Below are 26,823 nucleotides of genomic sequence, written 5' to 3'. Positions count from 1 at the left end.
GTTAATTTTTCAGAGGCATAGGTCAAAGTTGGCACTTCATATAACTATATTATTCCTTTAGTCATAATGTCATTCCTGTCTTATCAGGAGGTTGAGATGTGGATTTAGTTTTTTTTGAGAATATGCCTGGGAAGTAATGCAGCAACTTCTGTGATATTTCAGAGATTAAAATAAGACAGTTTGTTTTCAGGTATTTTTTATTAGTTTTCAATAATGTCATACAATGAAACAACTTTTTAACTTCCAGCAAAGATATCTTAAAAATGATATCCTTGCCATGAGTCAAAAAAATTTTATCAGTAAAATTTGAGTCTTGCTTCCTGTAAAGATATTGTATAAAATGTTCTCATTGTTCTTGAAGCTTGTCATCTGAAAAAGAAAAGAACCCGTTACTTTCACTAATAAGTAGCAATTTTATCTTGCTTAGATTGAAATCTTTAAAAACTGTGCCACAGCTCAACCCTCTCACGCACCGTGACACCAATGGCGTGTAAAAACTTTTAGGGCCACTGTGCACCGTGATCCTATTGGCGTCAATTTGAACAAAAATATTACTTTTAAATTAATAGTTATATTCACTCCAATCGTGTCATTTTTTGTTTGAGGGTAAGTTTCCTCACACTCTCCGTGTGCACAGATTTGAGTGCGGTTGGGAAAACAAAGACAGTTTTCGGTCACTCTCTCATCAGTCAATCTGCATGTCTCACTGCTGTAGGCTTTAAACTTTTTGTGGGCTTCCGCTTGCCCATGCGGCCCACCGCATAACAGTGATTTGATTGGGTGTAATTTGTATTCTATTCTCTTTACAGGCAGTATCGTATTATATTTTGTGAATTACGTAAGGACGTGAATACATAATGGCAAGGAGGCTGCTGAAACCTGAGAAATATTACCCACTCTTGTACTCAGACAGTGAAAGTAGTGGTGAGAGTGAAACAGAAAGCATTCCCCACTTTGCGAGAGAAAGTGATGAGAGCAAAAAAGACTTAGATTCAGAAGGAAATGAAGGCACGGAATGGGACAGCATGGAGGACAGGACAGGAGTCGCACTTCCGTCCCCGCTGGACCCGCTCCCTCCCTACTCAATATTTTTACTTTTCCGTAAATATTTCATGGTGCTAATTGTCCGATTGGAGATTTGAAGGAACCATAAGAATCCTGATAAAATTCTGCTATTATAAATACATCTACCTTGAAAAGTTAACCCACAAAGTTTTTAGTTATGGAGGTGGGAACATGACCTAAGTAGAAAACTTATTTATGCGGACTTTATTCCATGTCTATAAACGGTCCTATGAATTAATATTATTATTTCTTTATTGATTGATGAAAAACTACAACAAATAAGTAAGCCATTGATATATTATGTATAATAATAAATGCAGGTTTGGGGGAAGAAAGTAACCGAGAAATAAAAAATTTCAGTGTGCTAAAAAAACTACCTCGACCGGCAAGAGACCTGATGTTTGAAATGAGCGCAGAAAAGAAAACTTATGGTGCGCGAGAGGGTTAAGAATCGCACCATGTTTCTGATCCAATAAATCACTTCTTTTTTGCTGAAATATGAAGAATCTTTATGAAATCAACATGTGTAATTGAAACTCACTTCAAAGGAATTAATGAGTTTTTTGTAATTATTGTTCTGATGTTTGCACATGGAGATTACTATGGCATACTGCGGGCCTTCTCCCCACTGATGCCTCTATCATCAAACCTTACGACCACTGTTTATAGAGGTGAAACTATCACACAGCACACATGCCACTTTAAATCACTGTGAAAAATTATGAGCTAGCAGGTGACTTGGCCAGGCTGGCACACAGCCGAGTATAAAAGAATAATTTGAATAGTTCACCAAGGCTCAAGCATCTGCTTTATCCACGTCATGTGTTATCTCTGACTCCCAATCAACATGTAAAAACAGCATTGAGTGGTATTCAGATACCCAGTCAGCATGACAAATATTCCTGCAGTCTGCCCCTTATGCACTGAGTGTTCACATGTGGATTGTGAGTTGCAGACAATGTTTTGTGCATTGTGGGTAACAAATGCCTTGGTGATCTATCCTTATTGTCTCTTATCCTTGGTCATGGCCAGGTCACCCACTAGCAGTTCATAAGTTCTTGTACTATGTTGTTTTAAGTGGCATATGTATTGTGTGGTATTTTCACCTATTAAATTCAATGGTTGTGAGGCTTGGCTTTGATGATATATTGATGGAAGTGGGTGAGCCAGGGGCTTAAGACCAGAAAGGGTATGGGGCCAGCAGCCTCCATGAGCAAGACTTGAAACAATCACATCTAACACATCATTAACTCATTCAAGGTCAGTTTTATATTTATGACTTTTGTTTATCAGTCACAAAAAGTAGTGACAAGGAGGCTTTAAATGGGGAAAAAAAGGATGAAAGTTCTGTGAATGCAGCACCAATATACCTTTATACATGTATTCTAGGCTGAGACTAGGGCTCAAGTGTTACATCACCAGTTTGACTGCAAAGGTCAACTCCAAGATGTTCCCTGATGCTTCCTTCCAGTGAAATATCAGTTAGTCAAGAGATTCCAAACATTAATTTGCAAGGGTTAATTGGTGCTGTCTGCCAAGGGCTTTCACTTGTTTTTCCCACTTAAAACCTCCTTATCAACTTTCTTTAGCTGAAATAATAACAATCTTATTGAATTAACATGAGTAATATTAAACTCCCATAAAAGGAGTTAATGAGGTATTATATGTGATGACTGTTTTGAGGCTTGATCACCGAGGCTACTGTTATGTACCACCCGCTCCCACGCTAGTCCCTCTTCCTGACTCATCCACTTCTGTTAACACATAATCGAACCTGTCAAAGCCAACCCTTATAACTATGGGTTCTAGAAGTGTGACATATCACACACTACTTGATGCCACATGGTGTGAGAACTTGAGCTAGTGGGTAACCAGGCCATGCTAAAAAACGAGAAAACATTGAATCATGTCATCTGTGACTCCCAACTCAAATGTAAAATTGGCACTGAGTTGTACTCAAAACATGCAGAACATAAGGTGCAAACTGCATATTGCAGAGTAGTGCAGTGGACTATCAGAATATACAACATCGTGCTTATATCTGGGTCAGGAGTCACAGATGACGTATGATGCATTGTGGTGAATTATCTTTTTTGTCTCATCATCCTTGGGAGGTTATCCATAACTCAAAAATTCTCATGTTGTAATCGGTGCAGGTGCTGTCATGATATTTTCACCTCTATAATCAGTAGTTATAATGATGTGCTTTGATGGGTTCTGATGTATTGATGAAAGTAGGTGAGTCAAGCATAATTCAAAATGTGGATGGGAGAACACCACAGTAACCTCCATGCATAAGTCTCAGAACAATTATCACACCAGACACCTCATTAACTCCTATACTGTATGATATACTCTTGTTGATTCATCAATTTAGTCAGCCCAGCTTAACTCTACTGATGTCAATCATTACTAGAAGTCCTTACAAAATAATGAAATAGAATCATAGTCATGGCTTACTGTTATGACTCAATGACTCATTTGGTGTATATGTAGCCTTATTATGGCATGTCATACTGAAAATTAGTGTTCGTTCATAAACAAGTTTGATTCCATGGCAATAATTTGAATACAATTAATTTACACACCTGTAGGGGTGCTTGTTGCTTCTGTATCTTGTACTTGCTTTGTGGTGTTCTGATTGCTACTGCTGCCTGTGCTGATGTGGCCATTGTCACAGGCATGTGGCTTTATTTCCTTCTCCATGTCTTTTTCTTCCTCCTCCTCACTACTGGAGTCGTTAAGGTCACTGTTGACATTAAATTTATTTAAAGCATGATTTTCCATGTATATATATATACCCTATGCAATCCTGCTGTCCTACCATTCTAACATTTTTGTACAAGCATGCTTCTCTCTGTTTATAAAATATGCAGTCCTGCTGTCCTACCATTCTAATATTTTTTGTACGTTTCTCCCTGTTTATAAAATATGCAGTCCTGCTGTCCTACCATTCTACCATTTTCTACACATTCATGTTTCAGGGTCTATCTGGATAAGAGTGCAGTATCCACAACCTCCCCAAGCTGCTGCTCTCTTTTCCTCTCCTTACTGTTATTGCTTTTTTCTTCATGGGTGGCCCCGCCCACAGGCATGACGTCATAATGCAGGAACCAATCAGAGAGCAGTGGAAGCGGCGGCGACAAAGTAATTTAAAAAAAATCTTTGTATTAAATCAGCTTGTAATCTGCCATCAGATCTTTTTAGGTGTTTGCCGTTACTGTACATTGCCCTTACACCAATGTAGATTTATCCATGCTATCTGATAATTATGTTTATTTTATGGGAAAGGAGAAAATTGAGGAGGAAAATAACTTTTTCCCAGGCAGAGAACATTCACATGCATTACGCAGAAGGACTGCAGTATTATTGGCCTGGTTGCAAGTCCGAGCAGTCGTAAGACGCATATGCTGTAACTCGAGGACTACCTGTAGTACGGGTGAGTATTTTTGTGTTTTAACATAATTTATGAAAGTGACATGGAATTTTCAGCAGACGTCCTTAGTGCCTTGTCAGTGAATGACAAAGATACTAAGTATATGCGTGTTATGCACCTGAGAGATGCCCGGCGCATTATTGTCCAGATCCAGATCCAGAAAACACCAGAAAAGAGGTGTACACTTTCACTCTTTCTGTGGACCGGAGCCTTCATGTTCATCTAACAGTTGTGGTTTCTTACAGAAGAGGATGCATCTTCTGTCAACTGACAAGAGTGAAAGTGATGTCTAAGCACTGGTTTGTTTGTTTTGCAGTGGGCTGTGACATCACAAGCAAACTACATACAGGAATCTCCATTCATCTGCAGCTATTCATGGTTGAAGTTACTCCAGTTGATGAATGTATGAGTGAGATTGAAGCACACTCTAGGCTTCATGTCTCTTGTTGCAGAGTATGTTCCTACCGAGATGTGTGAAACTGAAGAGAAGGAGTCATTCTACATCATTCTCTTACACATGTAGCTTTTCTACTTTTTCCTTGCATGTCTTGACTATTCTCACCCATGCTCCTTACAGGCACTACAATAATTGTTTTATTTCAATCAGTCATTAGGGACATATGTGGGGGCTTGTTGCCTCCCTCAACCTACAAGACAAAACCCAGGAGTTCCTTTGGGTGAGTCTCCATGTAGGCCCCTATCCTATCGTAAGTGCCTCATTGCAGGATCTATCAACTTACTCAAGCTATGAACTCTGTGGGTGTCCCCTTGGCCTCCTCCACTCTGAATTGTCTCTTGCAGATATAACCCGGAGAACAGGATCGACTTCTGGGTAACATGCCATGTGCCTGTTAGGTAAGGCAGTAGGTGATCCTGCGAGAGGCTCAGGATGTTCAGGAGCCTGCATGCAGGGCCCTCCTAAAGTTAATCCCTTGTCTGGTTCTGCATGCCAGCATTTTACTTGCCAGTATGAAGTTTCACTCTTATGGAGGAGCTCCAAAATCAGTTTCAGACACTTCTTCACAAATATGGAGGATGTCACAATGATAACTGTTGATAAAGTGAAGGGGTGCTGGGTGAACCCATAAGAGCTCAAGCACAGATGGTTGCTAGACTTGTAAAGTTTAAGATTCTTCTAAAGAAATTCACTGAGGAAGACCAACATCATCTGATTGCAATACAAGACTAATTATTATGATTTTATCCTGTCAAGGGCAGAAATGTTTTTTCAACAAATAATAAATATAGATTTCCATGCAAGTCTCTTAAACCTGCTTATTATATGACTATTCTTATATTCTAGGTATATATTTTAGTCACATTAATTATCATGTATGGAACACCCCCATGCTATTTCCATTAAGAAATAGGGGGCCCCCCCCCCACACACACACACACAATCTCCCACTACTTACTCCATGAATCTCCCTTTTTTTATTCTGGCCACAGGTCCCTCCTCCATACTTCTCTTGGTGGCTGATGATCCACAGTCTTTCTCAGTCACTAAAGCTGTAAAAATGAACATAAAATATGAATTGTTGATTTTAGCGATGCAGAAAAATTTAAGTAAATTTGAAATTTATTTAAAAAAATAATTAAAACTGAAAAGAAATGGTGAATTTTATTTGAAAATATAGTATATGCTCAGGTGTTGAAAAATTGAGTAATAGGAAATAAATTTACATGTGCAGACACATCACGTCTAGACTACTTTGAGGGGTACTGGAATTGGTAGTCATCCTTATGATAGACTGAATAAGATTACCGTAAGGAAACCTTTGTTTGTTTGCCTGACCCATGCTTCCCCGTTTTTCAATTATCTAATGTCACAACCGGTAAGTTAAGGGTGCTGAATGGTATGTGGGTGTTATTTGGATATGTCAAAATAACAAGTCATAAGTGGTACTTGAACATGGCACAACATTTTCACCATATCCTGATGCTAACAACTCGGCCTGAACTCCTGTGCATTGAAGATACGAATGGTCACAGCAAAGGCACAAATGAATGGCAAGTGGGAAGCCACGTGATATTACTGGACATGAATGCTAAGAGCACTGCTGTCAAGGCCATGGGGTAAATGGGGTGATATGAAGGGGATAAAGAAGGTCCTGGGCACTGACCTCCCACCTTGATCACCACCAGGCCCCTTCTCATACCATGAGATGCACAGGGAACTATTATTGCATGAAAGGAAATGTAAATGTGAGAGGTAGCATAGTTCACAATCAATCGTGAAGAAATGATGAATATGCCTCTACTTCCATCATTATCATTAATGGCAGCAGGGTCAGTCACAGCCTCACCTCCTTCAAGATAGGACACTCCCCAGGCCTCGGTGATTCAGCCTGACCTAAGGCAGGGTCTGGGCACTAGTACATATTATGGCTTGTTGCTCAGTTATATACCTAAAACACAACCAAGTGTTTCACTGCCTCTAAACTCCCTGACACAACTGCAGTCTCTAAGTCACAACTACCACTAAAAACAACATGCATGAGGTTATGCTGCTGGTGACGATGCTGATCATAGATATCTACTTATACACATAAGTTAGTAAACATTTCATACTATGAAAATGCCTCTTACTTTCATCATCATCATTGATCTGTAGGTCTCACTTTAATGAACACCAAGCAGCAACAACATTAATGAAGAACGTAAAGGCACAACAGATTTGTGACCACTTTCATCATCGCTAGACTACTGTGATGTCTTCATGACTCAACACCCAGGTTCTCAGGTAGGGATGGTCTTGAAGACTGTCAGTCATCTCCCCTACACACGTGCTGTGCATAATCAGAGTCTTGGTGTTAACTTACTCTTGTGAGGATGTCTCTTTGATATTATCAAGCAGGAATAGGTTCCAATCTGTAGGTTGGTTACATTAGGCAGGTAAATGGAATAAATTTGAAAGTAGGTTGGCTGATCTATTTTTGAACTAACCTTACCTGCTTGCCTAATGAAACCTACTTTTTGCTGCTAAATTAGTAACTAAGTGATGTTGCCACAAGGGTAGGTTAGCACCATGACTTGGAATGTGCTCGGTTCCATGAAGCCAGTGATAATTGTCTTGCGAATGAATCACTCATGAATCCAGGTGCCCACATGTATAACCCATAGCTGCTTTGGCACCACCTCAGCCATTCCCAAAACAAAGAGGGGCTAGGGAATCCTCTTATCGTCAGGATGCAGGGGTCCCTGAGGCTTTGCCCTGCACCAGCTATATAGGCAGCTGGCTCCCATGATGTAAATGCATCAAGGAAAGATGTGACTGCTTAGAGATGATTTTATGTAAATATGGAAGCATAAAGAGAAAGGTATGGGAAAGATTATGAAGAGTAAACAGTTAACCCTCTCGTGCACCGTAAGTTTCCAATAAGTTTCTGTTCCACTCATCATGCATTTCTCAGGCCTGACCGGCCTTTTATTGCCGCCGCGATACTCTACATTCCCGGACGTATTTTACCCTCACAGATATATCATACACCAATAAATTTGGTATCATTGGCTTCATAAAGACTTGTACAAGAACATGCACAAATAAAAATAGAGGAAAATTTATATATAAACAATACAAATTTGTTTCAATTCTCCGTATAAAGCATTGTAGACAATAAATCCGAAGTACCAACTCTCCCCCACTCGCTAGCTCGAAATTTTGTAGGCCAACTTTTTTAGCCGAATATTTGTTTTGAAGCAGAATTTAGTGAGGATTTTTATGGTATCCTCAAAATCCTCATACGCATATTAGTTTCCGAGTTACACCGAGAAAACTGTATTTTTTTCCTCTCCCGTCAGAGTAGGCTAACAACAAAAAATCGCTCAAAGCTCCTCATCTATGCTCCTAAGAAAGATTGCCATATGTTACCATTAAGAAACTCAACCCAACAAATGACACTACCAAATTTGATGCACTTTCACTGAAAACGTAATTTTTAATCAATTTCTTTAACTTTGATGACGTGTTTCGTGTCATCGTGCGCCAGGACCTTTTACCCTTTGATGAAGCGAAACGTGTCATCATGCGCGAGAGGGTTAATAGGCTTGCCAGGAGAGAAGTTGGAAAGGAAGAAGTATGAGCATGGGGATAAAGAAGAGTATAAGAAATAGCATTACCCTCTCAACTCTGTCCAATGCATCAGAGACAGATGTGAAGTGTAGCACAGAAATTACTAGGGTGTAGTGGAAATGAGCACTATAAGAGGTGCATCTGGTGTGTCAAGAGGGCATGGAGAAAGTAATAAAGATGTGCATTAAGTGACTCATACTAGTAATTGCTGTGTTACACTTCACATCTGTCTCTGATAGATTGGACAGAGTCGAGAGGGTAATGCTACACCATGCAAAGGGTTGAAAATTGAACCACCATTAATAAAAGTATTATTTTCTTAGGACTCTTGTATCCTTACCCTGCCTTTGAGAAACATGAGGCTGCTGCTGACAATGATGACCATAGATATCTATTTATACACACAAGTTAGTAAAACATTTCACACACGCACACAAACAAACACATACTGGCCGCCGCCGAGAGAGGACGTGGGAAGACGACGGGAGGACAGCAATCTATTTGTCAGTCAAAAGGGCCCAAGAACAGCTACCGTATTTTGCGGGATATAACGCGCTCCGGTGTATACTGCACACTCTAAACTTTAACCCTTTGCATCCGTGACGCAGATGGTGGCGTCACAGTATGGAAAGGGTCAAAAGGAAATGGAAGAGGATTAATCCTCTGCTAAACCTCTCAATCCTCCTCTAAATTCCTTTTAATCCTCCTCCATTTCCTCTTAAGAGTTTTAAAAGAGGATTAAGAGGAAATGGAAGAGGATTAAGAGGTTTAGAAGAGGACTAACCCTTTCCATATGGTGACGAGGTTGAACCCCGACGTCAGCGTCGCCGAAGTGAAGGGGTTAAACAACAATTTTGGAAAAAAATATTCAGTGCTTAAAATGCTCAGAAATATGTATGGTTAAATGGTGCTAGGCTTTTCCCTGGTTCTTTCCTACATACTTCCTTTCTTTCTTCTCCCTCTCCATCCCCATATTTTTCTTCTTCCTTCTCATTTCTCTTTTCCTTTCCCTTCCTTTCCAGTTTTTCTCTTTTATTCTCTTTCCCTCTCACTCACACCTTTTTTCTCTCCCTCTTTCCTCACCTTTACCTGACCCTCCCTCCCTCTCTCTCTCTCTTCTTTTCCCATCCCGTTTCCTCCACTCATTTCCCTTGTTTCCTCCTTTCTCACACCCTCTTATCTATAGCCTTATCTCTCACTCCATCACTCTCTTCCTCCCTTTCTCCTTCCCCATTAGATTATATGAACACACACACACACACAGAAGGGGAAACGAAAAGAATGTGGGGAGGGAGGGGCAGAAGGGAGAGTCAAGTCATGTCCTGACTCTCCCTGCCCCTCCCTCCCCACACCCTTCTCCTTTCTCCTTGTTTTCATTGTTTACTCCACTCCATATCCTCGTTCTCCCTTCTTACATCCTTTGTACTTTTTTTTTATCACTCACTCTGTCCATCTCCTCCTCCCTTTCCCCTTCCCTGTATTTACCTAGTTGTGATATAAAGGAAGTGAGCTACACTCATATGAGAATGGCACAGACAAGTTGTGTGGCAGCCTAGGAGTCACACTGACCCATAAAACCCTACGCAAACTGTAAAAATTAAAGTGGGGGGGGGGGAAAAAAAAAAAAAAAAAAACCTACCTTCGGCATATACCGTGCAGGGGTAAACTTTCTGGCATTTTTTAAATGAAAAAGGTGCGCGTTATACACCGCAAAATAGGTAAGTCATTTGGGTCCCATCTCCTAGGAGTTTAGGAATTGAGAGGATTATGAGAGAGTGAGAAGTGATAAGTAAAATGGGGAGAAGTATAGGAAGGAGATTGAATGGAGAACATACAAACATTCAAGATGGCGGAGCCTCTGTCTGAGTCCCTGGGGCCTAAATGAAAGGGAGAAGAATCTTTGGAGTGTTTTGAGGGCTTCACGCCAAAATCAGTAATGGAACCGGTACAGTGGAAAAGAATAAATAAAGTGGAGCAGGACTGAGACAGAATAGTAGCAGAAATGAGGAAGATGAGATAGGAGTTTGGGGAAGTGATTCAGGCATTGACTGAGGTTAAAAAGAGAGATGAAGAGGCAAGGAAAAGAGACAAAGAGACAAAGAAAATGGTAGAGAACTTGAGGGAAGAAATAATCAAATTGACTAAGGAACAGCTGGAAAGCCAAAAAGAAATAGTGCAACTGAAGATGGAAAAACTAAAAAAAGATCATGCGAAAAAAATTATGAAAATGGAAAGGAGTGTGTTGGGGACAAATGAAGACATGGAGAAGAAGATGGAAGAAATGACAAAGAGTGAGGTAGCAGAGATGATAGGAAATGAACAGAAGACTGTGGGTGAAAGGGTAGAGGAAAAGATTAAGCATGTGGTCAATGATGAATTGAAGGAGTGGAGAAGTGAAAAAGACAAGGAAAAAACGAGCTTTAGGGAAATCCTAGAACAATAGCAACAGGAACAGAGACAAGACAGAAAAATAAATTGTGAATGTACTAAAAAATAGAGAAACAATGGTGAGAGATATGGAAAAAAAAAGAAAAAAGGGTGGCTGAGTCGTCAGAGTAACAGCCCCGTGTTCAGGAGGACGCGAGTTCAATCCCTGCCCGGTGCCACCAAGCTGGGATTTTTCAGCCGCCGCCGAGTGGCTTTAACTACCCACATGCTGTCCAGAAGACCACCTATCAACCCGGACTCTAGATTCTAGGATCAAAGATGAGTTCTGGGAGGTCAGCATGAGCCAATGCAAGATGGCGCCACTATAAACACTCGCCTGCGCCAGAACGGGCTGGGCCGACCATCAGGACCCACCGGAAAGAAGCCTTGGACTGACCATCAGGATCCATCGGGGAGAAGCCTACTGGCGCAATAGGCCTAAAAAAAAAAAAAAAAAAAAAAAAAAAAAAGTGAAGACCCAGAGAGAGTCATGAGAGGAGTAAGGTGAAAAGTATATTGAGAAATATGAATACTGAAGAGGAGGAAAAGTTTGGGGAAGTAGATGAAATAACTAGATTGGGAAGATATGAAGAAGGAAAAAACAGACCTTAAAGATTAAGCTAAGGTTCCAAATGGCAACAGAAACCATACTAAACAGGTCATGGAAAATAAACAACTCTGAAGAATATAAGCAAATATATGTGAGGAGAAATATGTCAGAGAATGAAATAAATAAAGTGAAGGAAATGATGAATGAAGCAAAAAAAGAAACGCTGAAAGATCAGACAAAGAAAAGAAGATATTTTTTGGAGAATGAAAAACGAAAAACTGATGAAGTGGTGGATAGGAGGTGAAAAGAGGGAGTAAGGGTGTTGATAGAAAGAGGGGAAAGAAAGGGAGAAAGGAAGGAAGGTTTAAAGATTGTGTACACAAATGTAGATGGTCTTGTATCAAAGAAAATTGAACCAACTGATTATTTAAGGGAGAGTGATCTGGATATTATATGTATAGTTGAAACAAAACTTGTAAAAGAACTGGAACTTGTACTGAAGAGAAAGAGCAAGTACAACATTTGGAGAAAAGATAGGAAAGAAGGAAAGGGAGGAGGAGTGATGATAATGACAAAACAAAACTTGAAAGTGACTGAAGTGAGGTATGGAAATGACAGTGCAGGTACTGGTAAAAGGTGGAGAGAAGAATAACATAATAACAGCCCATGTCCCCCCTAAAACTAAAAGTAGGAATGAAGTAAGATATGACGCTATGCTGGAAGATACAATACGGGCACTGACAGATGAATTAAAAAATAATAAAAATGAAATATTAACAGGAGACTTCAATTGCAAAGAAGTGAAACGGGAAGATTATGCAACGGAGGGGTGACAATACTTGGGGAAGCAAACTATTGAAGCTGGTAACAGATAACCTGATGACGCAGTGGGTGCAAGGAGAAACAAGGCTATGACGAACCATCAAGACTTGACTTAATTTTCACAAAAAATGTGGAGTTAGATGAAGGACTCAGTCATGAGTGCCCCTTAGGAAAGAGCGACCATGAACTATTGGAGATGAAAACTTTGGAAGGATGTGAATATTGAGATGAGGCCTATAAGGAAAAAGAAAAAACTACGCTAAGGCAGATTATGTTGAACTCAAGACTTTCTTCGGTGGGGTAGACTGGACTGATATGCAGAGGAGTACTAATATTCAAGAGAAATATGACTTTTTTTATGAATATTTACAACAGAGGAATAGAGATATATGTTCCATACTACACAGTAAAAACTAAAGGAGAGAAAACATGGTTTGGATAGAGGTGTGAGACAGCAAGAAATAGAAATAAGGCATGGAGAAAAGACCAAATAAAAATAACAGGGACATATAAAAAAGCAAGAAATGAATATGTGAAAATAAGGAGAGAGGAGGAAGCTAAATTTGAAAGAAGAATAGTTTTTAAATGTAAAGAAGAACCAAAAATGTTTTATAAATTCGTAAATGGGAAGTTAAAAAGCAACAAAGGAGTGGAAAGGCTAAAAGAAAAAAATGTATTCTATGAAAAGGACAAAGAAATTGCAGGCTCAGTTCTGGCACCAATAGTGTTCATAATATATATAAATGATATGCCGAAGGGATATGAGCCTTTTTGAGTTATATGAGCCTTTTTGAGTTATATGAGCCTTTTTGCAGACGATGCAAAGTTAATAAGAAAAGTGAGGACAGGAAGACTGTGAAGAACTGCAAAAAGACCTGGATAGAGTGTATAGATGGAGCCAGTTATGGGAGATGGAATTCAATGCAAACAAATGCCATGTTATAGAAATGTGGAAAAGTAAAAAAAGACCAAGGAAAACATACAGGACAGAAGAAAACTTAAAGGTGGTTCATGAAGAAAATGATATGGGAGTAACGATGCAAGACACACAATACCCAGAAAAGCACATAAACAAGCTGTTTGGAGAAACCTACAGGATGATGCAAAATATGAGGGTATCATTCCATTTTATGGAAAAAGAAATGATAAAGAAAATAATAACAACATTGATAAGACCAAAACTTGAATATGGTGCAGTTGTATGGTGGATAGAGATGATCTCTTCTCAACTGTGAGAATGAAGAGGCTGAAAGGACATGGAAAGAAACTTAATAAAGGAACCTGTTTGAGTGACTTGAAAAAGTATAGCTCTCCACATAGAAGTGTTAACACATGGAACAGCTTACAGGAAGAGGTGGTGGAGGCGAGCAGTGTCCAACAAATGAAGGAAAGGCTGGATGAATGTAGATATGGAGACGGGACTATTAGAGCTTCGCTCGGGCCCGGTAGACTACAAGAGGTACATACAAACAAAAACACACACACACACACACACACACACCTGTAGACTGCTTGGTAGCCTTCTTATCTTCCTCTTGTTTAGTGTTGGGCTTGCTGTTGTCAATTTTCTGTTGTTCCTTGCCTGCTTCTTTCTCCCCATTATCTTCCTCTTCCTCACTGCTGGACTCATCAAGATCACTGTTGGAAACATTGAAAAAATGAGCAACCTATTTCAACACTTAATATTTTTTTCTTTTCTACACTATAACTAGCTACAATGAAATGAAACTGCACCACTGACATTGCCACTGTTGCCCCATTATACTGATAACTAGAGTAAAAAGTCGACATACACAATACCTGGGCTATTGGGTTAAATAGACCAGAGCAAGGAAGGAGACCTCCCAAATAGATGACATTCCATAACTAAGGCAGTTAGATAAGGGCCCAGATCCTCATCAAGTGGCATAACTGCAATGAATTACTTACACTCCTGCAGAGTGTGAGGCAAGAGAATGTTACACAACATTGAAATCATAAATACTTTATAAAGAGATGCAACATCATGTAAATTCAACACAAGATAAGTACCTAAGAAATTTATGCTTAAGTGATTTAAGTTAAATTGTTTAAGTTTAGTTCAGAGGAATTTACAAATTTAGTATGGAAGGGAAATGCAAAAATCAATATATATAACTATTGACCAACAAAAGCATGGAATGCAAGGATTCTCTGCTGATTTTTTATGTATTGTAGTACACAATCTGTTGTATAATGTAACATTCTGTCCAATATATAAAACCAACAACATGTGGCTTCAAAACATTTCCTTAGAAATACTCTGACAAATATGGCCTAAATGACCAGGAAAACCAAGACCTTGGAAACCCTGTACCAAAACAAGTTATGGTGGATATCACATGGAGATGGGAAGTAAGCATTATGGAAAAGGGAGTAAGCAATGGCTGAAGATATTTTTATGATTGTTGGGAACAAGAAATGGACTTGGGCAGCTCATATCACCTGAAGAACTGATAATGGATGAACAGCCTAAGCATTAGTGATAAACCTGGAATTTTACGTCAGCTAATCAAGTGGAGAGATGAAAATATGATGGAGTACAGTAACATCAGATAGAGATAGGTGGAAATAATTGCATAAAGTCTTTGTCCTGCATGGACTAATAATAGCTGAGGATGATGACACAAAGTCATATTATATATATATATATATATATATATATATATATATATATATATATATATATATATATATATATATATATATATATATATATATATATATATATATATATACACACACACACACACATTGAACAAGGTAACCACTCGTGTACTCACTCTATGAACTTTGCCTTTTTGGCTTTAGCCACAGGTTCCTCTTTTAGGCTTCTTTTGGTGCTTGATGGTTCTTGGTCTTTTTGAAAAGCTGCAAGAAATTAAGCACATATTAGTATGGAACAATCTACAACAATGTAAATGGTTAGATGTGAAATCAAGATCAACTTGAGAAGAGAAAAAACACTTGGTAAGAAAGCCACTTACATATTTTGTAACTCCGATAACAGAAAACCTGAGTTCACAATCAGTGTCCAAAAGAGATGTGTTGCACTCAACAATGAGAAAAAAACTTAACATTGAGGGAAAGAATGAAATCTTCGCTAACATTCTGAAAGAAACTGCACCTGAAGTTTGAGATAAAATAAAAACAAATTCACACAAATTTCCTTCAGAAACTAAACTACTGATGGAAACACACTGAAGCATGAAAGTACAAACAGTGAGAAACAAAACAGAAGTAGAACTTATAAAAACTATAACAGGAAAAAGGAGGATGTGAAAACTCCACATAATAAAAATCAACAAAGCACTAACTTTAGGTTCTAATGTTAAAACTGTTAACAGGAAACCAGGTGTATTCCATAAGGAAACCAAATGGAAAACTCACATACAAAAGGAAGAAAAGAAAACAGGTCATTAAAGAGTTGTACGGTGAGCTATTTCACTCAGACTTCCAGCCCCAGAATGAGTAAATATATATTAGAAATTCTGGCAGTAAAAAAAGTAAGTTAAGATTAAGTTAAATGAGCACTGAAAAAGTTAGTGTCTGGGGATAATAGTATTAGTGTAGGTAGATCTTATGGGAAAAAAAAAAAAAATAAATAAATAAATAAATAAATAAAAAATAAAATAAAATAAAAAATTGCAGTTGAAAAACTACTGATATATTTTCAGTCCTGAGAAAGAAAAAAATCCAAGTCTGGAAATTTGTAGCCATAATCTTAATACATAAAATTGGAGACCTAGAAGATCTCAAATATTATTGTCCTACGTGGTCTAGTGGTCAGTGTGCCTGGCTACTACGAGGGCCTGGGTTCGAATCCCCGCCAGGGCAGTCGGCGTGCAGCTCACCCAGCTGTTTATCATCCCTTTCGAGCTAGTCAGTAACTGGGTACCTGGGGAAACCTGGGGAAGGTAAACTGTGGCACTCCTGGATTTTGCATTGGCCCGTGTCCTGCGATAACTGGTTCTTACCTACCACAGGCTCAAAGGGCCAACAGATCAGAGATGAGCACTGCAGCCATGCACAGCTACAGTGTATGCACACACCTTTACCTACCAGCTCACAGTGAGCTATCAACACATTATTTACAAAAAAATTATCAGACAAAATTCCAGAGTCTAACCTGCCCAGGGAACAAGCTAGTTTTCAAAGTGGGTTCTCAACCATAGATCATATCCAGATTTTAAAATGGGTAATAGGGAAAACAAATAGGTACAGAAAAGCACTTTGCTCTGCATTCATTGATTATGAGAAGGCCTATGACTAAGTGTAAACTGTAGTGGTGATGAGTGCTTTTCAACAGAAGAGTGAGGGAAAATTTTTATGGAAATCCTTAAGACATGTACAAAGATGGAAGAGTGAATATTAAATTTCATACAAATAATGGAAACGTCCCAACAAGAAATGAAGTTAGAGAGGGTGACACCATATTACCAAAACTAATTAATGAATGCTTAGAAGAAATCTAAGACAATTGATATAAACAAATCCATCACATAAAATTGGAAATAAAGATGTGGAGTTCTTTTGAGAAACAAGATGGTACAGTGTGAGGCTCTCTTTTGCAGTGCTAGAAGCAAAAGTTTTTCAACCATCACATTGCCCCTGTCATGACATGTGTGGGCCTGTTTGCAGATGATACAGTGTTGTTGACAGAGAATGAGGGGATGCTGCAGAGGATAGTAAATGAGTTTGACAGCATGTGTAAGAGGAGAAAGCTGAGAGTGAATTCTGGAAAGAGTAAGGTTATGGTATTTGAGAGGGTGAGAGAATAGGTTGTTTATTTTGCAAAGCCGTACAGAGTTAGAGCAGAGGGTACAATGAAGTGTAGGATAAGGCTAGGGGAGGAGAGAATGGAGGAGGTGACTGAGTTTAAATATTCAGGAGCTGTTTTATGTAAGCATGGCAGTATGGAAGGTGAGGTGAGGGAAAGAGCAGTGAAGGGCAGACAGGTGGTGGGTATATTGGAGTTATGAGACATGGACATGTAATGCAGCACAGCAATCGAGAATACGTGCAGTGGAAATGAGTTATATAAGAGGTGCATGTGGTGTGTCAGGATGGGATGGAGAAAGTAATGACAGCATGTATGAGTGGTTTGGTATGGGTGCGATAGCAAAAGGAGTGGTGTGTGGAGTGGTGGAGTGGGTGAAGCATGGTGCATTGAGATGGTTTGGACACGTGATGAGAATGAGGGAGAATGAATTCGTGAAGAGAGTGTATGAGGGAAGGATTGAGGGAGAGGGTGGGGTGTCAGGGGAAGACCACCTGTGAAGTGAATCAATAGGGTGAGTGAGTATTGGAGCGAGAGAGTTGGAAGTAGCAGTATTGTATGTGTTGAGAGGGAGTGCCAGAACAGAGTGGAGACACTTCTGCCACGGCCACCCCCTGGAGGGAAATTCCTGTGAGGGAGCAAGGCGTCAGAGATATAGAGAGATGGATAGATGACATGTGGATGAGGGACATGGACACTCACCAAGTCTCTGGGAAGAAATATGAAAAGTGCCCAAAGAGACATGCAGAGATGAATGCTGGATCTCATTATAATGGCAAACAACTGTAAATGATTAAGAGAACAAACAAAGGTAGGTACTGAGAGCAATAGAAATCAAGATATGGCAATTATTGGGACATACTTTGGAGAGGGGACAAAAGATGGACAAGAAGGGTGATAGATGGGAAATAACTGATATAAAAAGACTCAAGGGGAGGCTGTTTACCAGATGGTGTAATGAAATTAAGAGGTTTCTGCAATGTTTACATAAAAACTGGAGGAGGCATAGAAGAAAAACAAATGTAAATGCTTGGGAGAGGCCCATGTCCTGCAGATCATCACCTCATTTGTGAATAAACTACGAGAATCACCACAGCAAGTCCGTAACATGTATGATATGCTACATCATGGTTTGAAATAACTTAATTCAATAGATGAATTCTCAATATTATGGTTACAAAGTGAACATAACATAAAAACATAAGAATGCAGGAAGTCTGCAGGAGGCTGGTTGGCCTATACAAGGCAGCTCCTGTAAGCCAAACCCCACCTAACCTAACTAACCATGAATCTATCCAACCTCTTCTTGAATGTATCTATGGTATTGGCACCCACAACATGACTGCCAAACCTGTTCCACTCATCCACCACTCTATTGGTAAACCAATTTCTTGCCTATGTCTATGTTGAATCTGAATTTATCCAACTTAAAACCATTGCTATGTGTCCTGCCAGGCTCTTTTACAACCAAAACCTTATTAACATCCTTTTCATTAAAGCCCTGCATCCATTCATAAACTTCTTTCAGGTCTCCTCGTAACCTTCACCTTTCTAGAATGTAGATTTAAATGCTTCAGTCTATTCTCATATGGCAAGTTTCTCACCCAGTGAATCATCTTGTAAAAACTGCATGAGCACTTGGAGTTAGTTTTTGTTTATAAATTTAGATTATTTGTTATTTGTGCATCAATCAACTTGAATATCTATTCTGTCCTAACAGGACATTCCTTATGTTCTGCATACATAGCTCCAACACTGCTTCATGAGACCATCATAATTATTGGGAACAAGTAGTAATACTTAACCAAATCTACCTTTGTCTAAAGAATCATACAAATTTTTTTCACGACGTTCTCTTTGCTGAAAATAAGACTCATCTTGGAAGGTGTGTCTTGGAGATTCTTCTAGCATCTTAAATTTCTGTCGTTTTTTCTCTTGCAATTCCCTTTCTCGATCAGCTTTCTTAGAGATAAAGTCCTTCAATCTGAAATATAGGTAAAATTTAGTTAAGGCCAGTGCCTGATCCTTGACATCCTGCTGTCATCATATGGTGCCAAAGCATGATGTGGATGCAGCCAATGTCAGTACAGAAGTGACAGTATTTTAATTGTGTGTACATAATTGTGTAAAGCGATCATCTCACCATGTGACTTAGCCTCCTATAAATGTTTTTTTTTTAAATGAGTTTTCTTGACTCACATGTGTGTGTCCAGTGCATTACAGAGGTGATTATTTCTAGGATGGAGAGACACATTTCACATACTTTCTCTGTTCCTCAAGCTAAAAAGCTCTGGTTACATCATGCTTGTTCTTGTGCCCTCATCATTGAACCCTGGCCTGGCAATTTAGGGAACATTTCTCCATATTCCACTGTACAATACGACTTTTGAGAACATGCCAATTCCATTTTCAAATGGGGAAGAGAAAAGTATTACACAGGAAGTGGGCATTTGTAAAGAACACAATCAACTGCAGACAGGATTTGTATATGGTCAAGAGACCTGAATTGCACAGCCTTTAAACAAATAGTTAGTATGGAAGTATGTATATACAGCTAGGTAAATATATGAGACTTTATAAGACAGCACCATCACACAGCAGAACACTACCTTTTTTCCTCATTTATGTCCCTCAACCGACGCCCACTAAGGTCACGGCAAGCCTCGCGGTTTGTGGTCTTTTCAATCTGAGCACCTGGGGAAAAAATAGTCAGCTTGTCAATCCAAAGAAAGAAAAAGGCAGTGCTGGAGTGATACTTAAGGATAAAACAACATGATTTGTAATCTCTAACAGGGAATAGCTGATTTTAATGAAATGTTCATAGATTATTGAGATAAAAATAATTACATAAAAGCCTGGTTGCCTTTTCTTATCAATATTTCAGTTGTATATTAAATAAAAATTCAAATTGCTATACAATGGGTTACTGAACAGCTGGTAACCCCATTTCCCACCAATGTCAAATTTATTGTATACAATTCAAACTGCAGGTTTTTGGAAGGGGTGGTCAATCGAGTTTCATAGTACTAAGTGTACATCAATGATTTAGCCTGATTCGGCTTCAAAGTACTTAAAGTTTTGAGGGGTTTAGGGAGTATATTATTATTACTTAATATTATTAAAAAGATGATCTCTTGTCATGCTGCAAGCCTCTCTACTCTCTAGTGGCATGATTTGAATTCCACAACAATTTAAATATGGAGAGAGAGAGAGAGAGAGCAGAAAATAAGACACACATAAAATATCGTCCTTACCAATAGCCCGCAGCATGGAGCCAAAGCCACCTTTCCCTCCAGGCAGCCTCAGGGTGGCCACAACTGTTGATCCATCGTCAATGGGTGATGACGGGCCGATGATGTGGCCGTGGCTCTGTAGCACAACTTCACATGCATTGCCCTGAAAAGGTAAAACTATATTAGATCCTGTACTTGAATATTATGAAGTTATGCCCATACAAATAACCAGTACCACTTGGCACTTTATACCTTATTTTAAAAGTTAATGGTTATGTGTACCTCACATAATTACTACATATGACTTTCATAAACATCCTTATCCAACAGAGAAACAAACAACAATGAAATGAAATTAAAATTTATAGAATCACATATCACTTGCATTACACTTACAAAATCATATTAATATGGTTGAAAAAAAATTGTTGTTATCCTTATAAACTGGACAATGATAAGGATATAATTAATGCTAATTGCCATATGTCTCTTGTCATCAGCTCCCTTATATGCCACCTACAACTTGTACAACAGATCAATGGTTCCCAACATTCTTACACTCACAACCCTTTTCCCAAAATCTTGAAATTCACGTGACCCCTTGATACCAGCACTTTGCTTTACACATTTTTTAATACTCTACTTTTCACCTATACCTGGCCCTGGCATGCCCCAAAGGATACCTTGATATCCCCTCTCAACACTCACCAGCAGAAACATATAGCAGCAGCAGGATAAAAATCATAAAAAACAATCTCAAAATAATAAATTATAAAAATCTCTCGCCCAAGCTGTTTCAAGCAATGATTGGTGACCCCCTAGTCAATCTTTTGCTGCCCCCCAGGGATTGCAGCCCACTGGTTGGGAACCCCTGTAATAGATGCTATTAGATGGTTAAGATTCCATAAATATATCCAGCAACATTTCCTAAACTAAACAATTTATTGCATAGGCTGCCATTTAAAAAGCACTTTCTTCCCCTAGGATCTTATACTAGCATAATTGTTAGTTATAGTTACTCAAAGGGCTAAGAAGGTACGAGTACAAGACTAACATTTAACCTGCGCAATGTACAGTACGCACTCCTATGGGACTTGTTTAGTATGCACTGAAGTTTTGAGCCAGTACTGCAGACAATTCTTACCCTTACTAAACTCTAGACCTCTTTATTTTTTAGCATTTTGAACCCCATCAAAAAGTACCACACATAAATAATGTCAGAAATGATTATAAAAAAATTACCAGGATCTCACTCACAGCTTGGTCTCACATTCCCACATGAGCGATAATCATTCCAAAATATGATAGATTAGGTTCTGTTTCGTCAGGTCAATGCATCAGGGGTGTGATGTGGTATTTGCCGTACAGGGATGCAATGTCTGTCCCAGAATTTATGCATTTTGTTGATTGGGTAAATATCTATAACTTCACCTATCTCACGATGGCATATGAAAGTGTGTCTTTCTTGTATTTTTTATTTTTAATGAATCTGCTAACTATTCCTCACAGAAATCCCAAATTTCCTTTACTCCCTCCCGGAGACTAGTGATTTCCGTGAAATAATCGCGCAAATTAACAGGAAACATCAAAACTCACCATCCATCATATGACATTACCGTAATATTTTCAAGGGAGTGCCCTAGACACTGACTGATGTGCTCTTTCGATTGATTTTATTGTCATCTTCTTGTAGGAACAGAACTATTGCCATATATTTTTGTATCTTTATTTCTCCACTAATAAATCCCGGAAAACATCCTACCAGTCTCATATCAATAAATCCTATTGAAGTAACACCAGTCCCTATATCACATCAAATAGATGGTCTACCATAAATACCAGTATTTCTGCACAAAGACAAGGAATTACTATTAGTTTTTCATGTGTTGAGTGATTTTGACCTACATAGCCATGGATGAATACATTGTTTTCTCTTAATCCCCAACCATAGGGGGGATGGGTAACTGAAGGGTATCTTTCCAGAAGTATGCCTGCCTCACTGTGAAGAACACCTTTGCTGACATATAATGCACTACCATATTGCTCTCCAGTCGCAAATCACTTGTTCATGAGATATCATTATATTAATATGTGGCCTGGAGAAATACATCAAGGAATTTATTTCTGTTGATTGCATCCTGGCAGTGGGGAACAGATCATTAGGTTAGATTTAGCTTATGTTAGATTAGTGATATGATTTGTACTGCACCACTGGTTGTTGTCAGTGGTGGTCGGTGGGCTGCATGTGTAGTTCAGGAAATTTATCCAATAGCTAAAGCACATGTCTACCTTATCTACATGGTGAAATGAATACTGGTCCTAAACTCCATTATTATCAAAGGCAGCAAAATATTTATCTATGGTAAAGATTGGTATTACTGACGTGGTGATATCTTGTTTTCTACTTGACCAACCACTCTTCTGTTGTCATGTATATATTCTACTAACTTTAAAACCTCTTGAGAATCAATAGGAAAAAGTGTAGATTTAAACAAATGTGAAAATAGCATGTGAAATGTGTTTGGGAACCCACGTGGCTGCGGGCGGCATTAACTATAGTCTGACTCTGCTATGAAGTCAATTTGGATGGGCCTGCTCAAGGAGTTCCCTGGCCATTGCGCTGCCAAATCTTATTTAATGTATACAGAATATGTGGTGTTATGAGAGAAATGAAGGGCAAAGTTGGGGAAGTTGGAGTAAAAATGTACGCTGAGGGAAGGAAGTGGGTGCTGAATTCAATCTTATTTGCTGGTGACAGCAGAAAATGAAAGTGACACAAAATTTGGTCAGTGTTTTTGATAGTAGTATATGTAAAAGGAGAAAGCTGAAAGTAAATGTCAACAAAAGTAAAGTGATGGTTTGTGAGCGGAGTAGAAGTGGGGTTGTAGATTTTGTATGCCCATACAGAGTGGGAATTGAATGTGAAAAAGAATGTAAAATAATTTTGAATGGTGAAAAAATGGAGGAAGTTAATGAGTTTAAGTACCTTGGATCAGTCATGTGTAAGCATGGAGGTACAGGAGAGACAAAAGAAAGGTGGTAGGGTCTTTGGGACGTATCATGAATGGCAGAAGTGTGAGTATGGAGGTAAAGAGGGATTTGAGAAATACAGTAATAGTACCAACCCTCACATATGGAAGCGAAACATGGGCCTGGAATGAAAGTGAGAGGTCTAGAGTGCAGGGAGTGAAAATGAGTTATTTGAGGAGTGCCTGTGGTGTAAGTAGAATGGATGGAATGAGTAATGAAAGTGTATGAGCATTTTGGAATGTGTCACGTGGGTGAAGGGAAGAAGTGTGGAGTGGTGAAAGAAGTGAAGCGACAGACTTTAAAGTGGTTTGGCCACATGGAGCGAATGGAGGTGAGTAAGATGACCTGGAAGGTATATGTGAGTGAGATAGAGGGAGGGAATATTAGAGGATGACCTCCAGTGAAATGGAGAGATAGGGTGCAGGAGTATGTCAGGGAGAGGGGTGAAAGATCCTTGAGAAACTCTGAGCAGGCAAGGAGGGAGTGTCTGGATAGAGAGAGATGGAAACTCTTCTGCCGTGGCCATCCCCTGGTGGGAGCTCCTAGGAGCAGGCATCAAAGATGAATGAACGAATGAGAATATGTGACACACAATTTCAAATAGTACGTAGACAACATAGGAGGGAGAGAGTCATTTATGTTGCAGCGCTGTAAAAAGGTTTAAACCTCACCCAAAATTAGCTACTTCATATTTGTGTCAGACTGTAATGGCTCACTGCTGAAGCTTACTCCACTGCCACCGACAAGGGTGAAGTGCAAAGCCTATCACACATATTTATCATAAAAAAAAAAAAAATAACTGGCATATTAACCAAACAGGTTGAATAGCCTAACCTAGCCTACCTACAGGCTCTGCCTACTACCACATGGGTCCCCACACACATTACTTGGCTATTTTCATAGTTGTTCTTATCTCTACACTCTTTCCAATTGATTTCCAGGAGGTTTGAAGTTTATTAGAATGCATATATGGCAACAGAAGAGCAGATGAGATATTAGTGTATTAATAAAACCAATCTTAACTGCATTTACTCTCAAAATTGTGGAAAATGACCTCTTATCAAAAACTTAAGAGGGACTTAACCCTTTCATGCACCACAACGCGATTCACGTCAAAATGGAATCATCTACATGAGCTTTTGACTCGAATCGCCTCAAAAACTTTTAAAAATTAGCCAAAAATAAAGTATCTTTCAGAATCCTGTCAAAGATTCAAGCTAGACCTATAAAATAAACTAATTGTCAACTCTCTTGTACCGTTGGATTTGAAGTGATAATTGCCCATGGATTAGTTGCCTCTCAGCGCGACTGTCGTCCCTTTCAATTTTTTTTTTCAGAGTTGGTAAACTTCGCTATTTATTTGCATTTCTTGATATTTTTTTCTTTCATGTGGCAGAATAATCTCTTCAAAAATAATTATAACAATGCCAGGAAAAAGAATACTCGTGGGTGAAGTCGATAACATGATAAAAAAATTCCGCTGCACGGCCATGAGGCCCCCTAGGGAGCCCCAGATGGATGTCGCAGTGAAAAGAGAAACTTATTAAACTTTTGGTGCGTGAAAGGATTAGAACGAATCTTTACTTTGATGGCTGCAGATTTTAAGTGTAATTCTGAAAGGGAAACGTGTCTGTTATTAACTATTAATAGTTATAACAGACATGCATTTGCACAGGACTATGAAATATATGAAGATAAATCCTACACTTGCAGATGAAACATGTATATTTACCAGTGGCGGTCAGCGGGCTTTCTAGACTTTTCCCCCAACAAAGCATCTGTCTACCTATTCTAGTGAAATGAAGACTGGTCCAAAACTTCATTATTACCGAAGGCAGCTAACCGTGTATCTAACCTGCCTAACCTGCTGATGCATGTAAGGCCACTGTCCCTACTGATGCGTGTTATGCACCTATACAGGTGCCCTGCGCATTATTGTCCAGATCCAGATAACAAATAAGGCCAGTCATCTTCACCTCTCTCCGCCTCAGGGCCTCGAGCAGCGCCTCCCCTGTGGGCGTGGGCTCGCTGATGCACCAAGTCTGCCGCTGCCCGGACACATGGGACACCAGGAACAACATAATTGGCTGAGATTTTCAACACTTCGTGTTCTTCTTCGTGGGTGTTTTAACACGTCCTCTCACTGGCCAACAACAACAATGGCGGCGACAGTCCCGAGGTCGAGTCCGCGAGTCAGGGCCATAGAGTAGTGCTGTACACTAGAGTGCGCACCTAGGCCCGTCATATGTCGCCTCTGAAACTGGATCGGCGCCCATGAGTGTACTGGCTCTGGATCTGGATGATAATGCGCAGGACACCTATCAGGTGTTTGACACACATATTTGTGTTCGCTGTTGTGGGGACGGGGGAGCCGAGTGTGCAGGGGAGGGAAGTGAATCAAGTGTATTTCAATTTGTCAGTGTCGGTGTGTTGTGGTGACAAGAGAGTGTGTATTTGTTTTCTGAATGAGTCTATTGTACCGCAGTCTAAAATCTGTTGAGGGAGGCTGTTCCAGTCACGTATGGTGCGTGGAAAGTATGAGTGCTTGTATGCATTAGTGTCAGTGTGATATGGAAACATGGAAACGAAATGCAGGTAACAGAAAGCCTATTGGCTCATTACGAGGTTGCCCGCTTTGGTGAATTAATCTGTTCGACAGCCACTTGGGGCCTGGGAAGCAGATGAAAGCACCTCGGTACAGTGGCCGATCCAGGGGGGGGACACCTGGTCACGTGCCCCCCTAAAAAAACATACGTATATAATTTTTAATAACGGAATTAATAATAATAATAATAATAATAATAATAATAATAATAATAATAATAATAATAATAATAATAATAATAATAAAATGCATAAATGAATATTATCTACTAGTTCGCGTTAACATATGTTTTAAAGCTAAAAAGAAAAAAAAAACGTGAAATACTCCCCCAGAACAAGTATCTACACATCCAGTTTATTCACGCTCTGCGGGTTTCCCCTCGCTGACTTGTCTAGTACGCTTATCGGTTATGCTCACAAAATTATCCTGTTACAAAGAAATTATTACTTATTCATGCCACTTTGCCCATTTCATCTACAGCATGACAAAGGTTTTCTACACTTAAACACATAAAATCATTCAGACGGTCAACTATGGGTGAGGAGAGATTGGATGGGCTTGCAAAATTATGCATTCACCGTGAACTCACCAACGGTGATCTGATTGAAAATTTTGTTACGGCTGTCATGGAGTGGCTTCTGGGGCTTCCTAGATGGACTAGCTCATCCCTGGCCTTCATCGGGCACGGGATGATCTATCTGGCTGTGCTGCGTCGCCACGCCGCGTACAGTATGAGGAGTTAAGTGGAACAGTCTGGGAACTCCATCATCACCTTCGTCAGACAG

At 39.4% G+C, this 26,823-nt stretch overlaps 1 protein-coding gene across 2 annotated transcripts; it reads right to left on the bottom strand.

Moving 5' to 3' along the window:
- Positions 1 to 179: 179 nt before the first annotated feature.
- On the bottom strand, positions 180 to 25,601 carry LOC126998883 (replication stress response regulator SDE2-like). 2 transcript variants are annotated; one of them, XM_050861077.1, is made up of 10 exons: positions 25,568 to 25,601; positions 25,410 to 25,536; positions 20,425 to 20,566; positions 19,780 to 19,864; positions 18,985 to 19,154; positions 15,174 to 15,261; positions 13,874 to 14,010; positions 5,917 to 6,010; positions 3,654 to 3,814; positions 180 to 369 (listed from the first exon to the last, which is right to left on the bottom strand). In XM_050861077.1, exons 2-10 carry the CDS (start codon positions 25,512 to 25,514, stop codon positions 347 to 349), a joined length of 1,005 nt encoding a protein of 334 aa, XP_050717034.1. In that variant the 5' UTR covers positions 25,515 to 25,536; positions 25,568 to 25,601; the 3' UTR covers positions 180 to 346. The 2 variants fall into 2 exon arrangements, with proteins under 2 accessions (XP_050717034.1, XP_050717033.1); XM_050861076.1 differs by lacking the exon at positions 25,568 to 25,601 and having other exon boundaries at positions 25,410 to 25,561.
- Positions 25,602 to 26,823: the final 1,222 nt, after the last annotated feature.

This window comes from Eriocheir sinensis, chromosome 15, assembly GCF_024679095.1.
Source record: "Eriocheir sinensis breed Jianghai 21 chromosome 15, ASM2467909v1, whole genome shotgun sequence".
NCBI lineage: Eukaryota > Metazoa > Arthropoda > Malacostraca > Decapoda > Varunidae > Eriocheir > Eriocheir sinensis.
The sequence above is the reverse complement of the archived record's forward strand: the minus strand, read 5'-3'. Positions and strand labels throughout refer to the sequence as shown.

What these genes read in the sequence shown, in the direction of transcription:
- LOC126998883 (XM_050861077.1), bottom strand. Translation starts at nt 25,514, where the DNA reads ATGTTGTTCCTGGTGTCCCATGTGTCCGGGCAGCGGCAGACTTGGTGC. An exon ending in GACATAAATGAGGAAAAAAG is followed by an intron (nt 19,155 to 19,779) that starts GTAGTGTTCTGC and finishes CCTATATTTCAG; the next exon opens with ATTGAAGGACTTTATCTCTA. An exon ending in GTATGATTCTTTAGACAAAG is followed by an intron (nt 15,262 to 18,984) that starts GTAGATTTGGTT and finishes AATTTCTTGCAG; the next exon opens with CTTTTCAAAAAGACCAAGAA.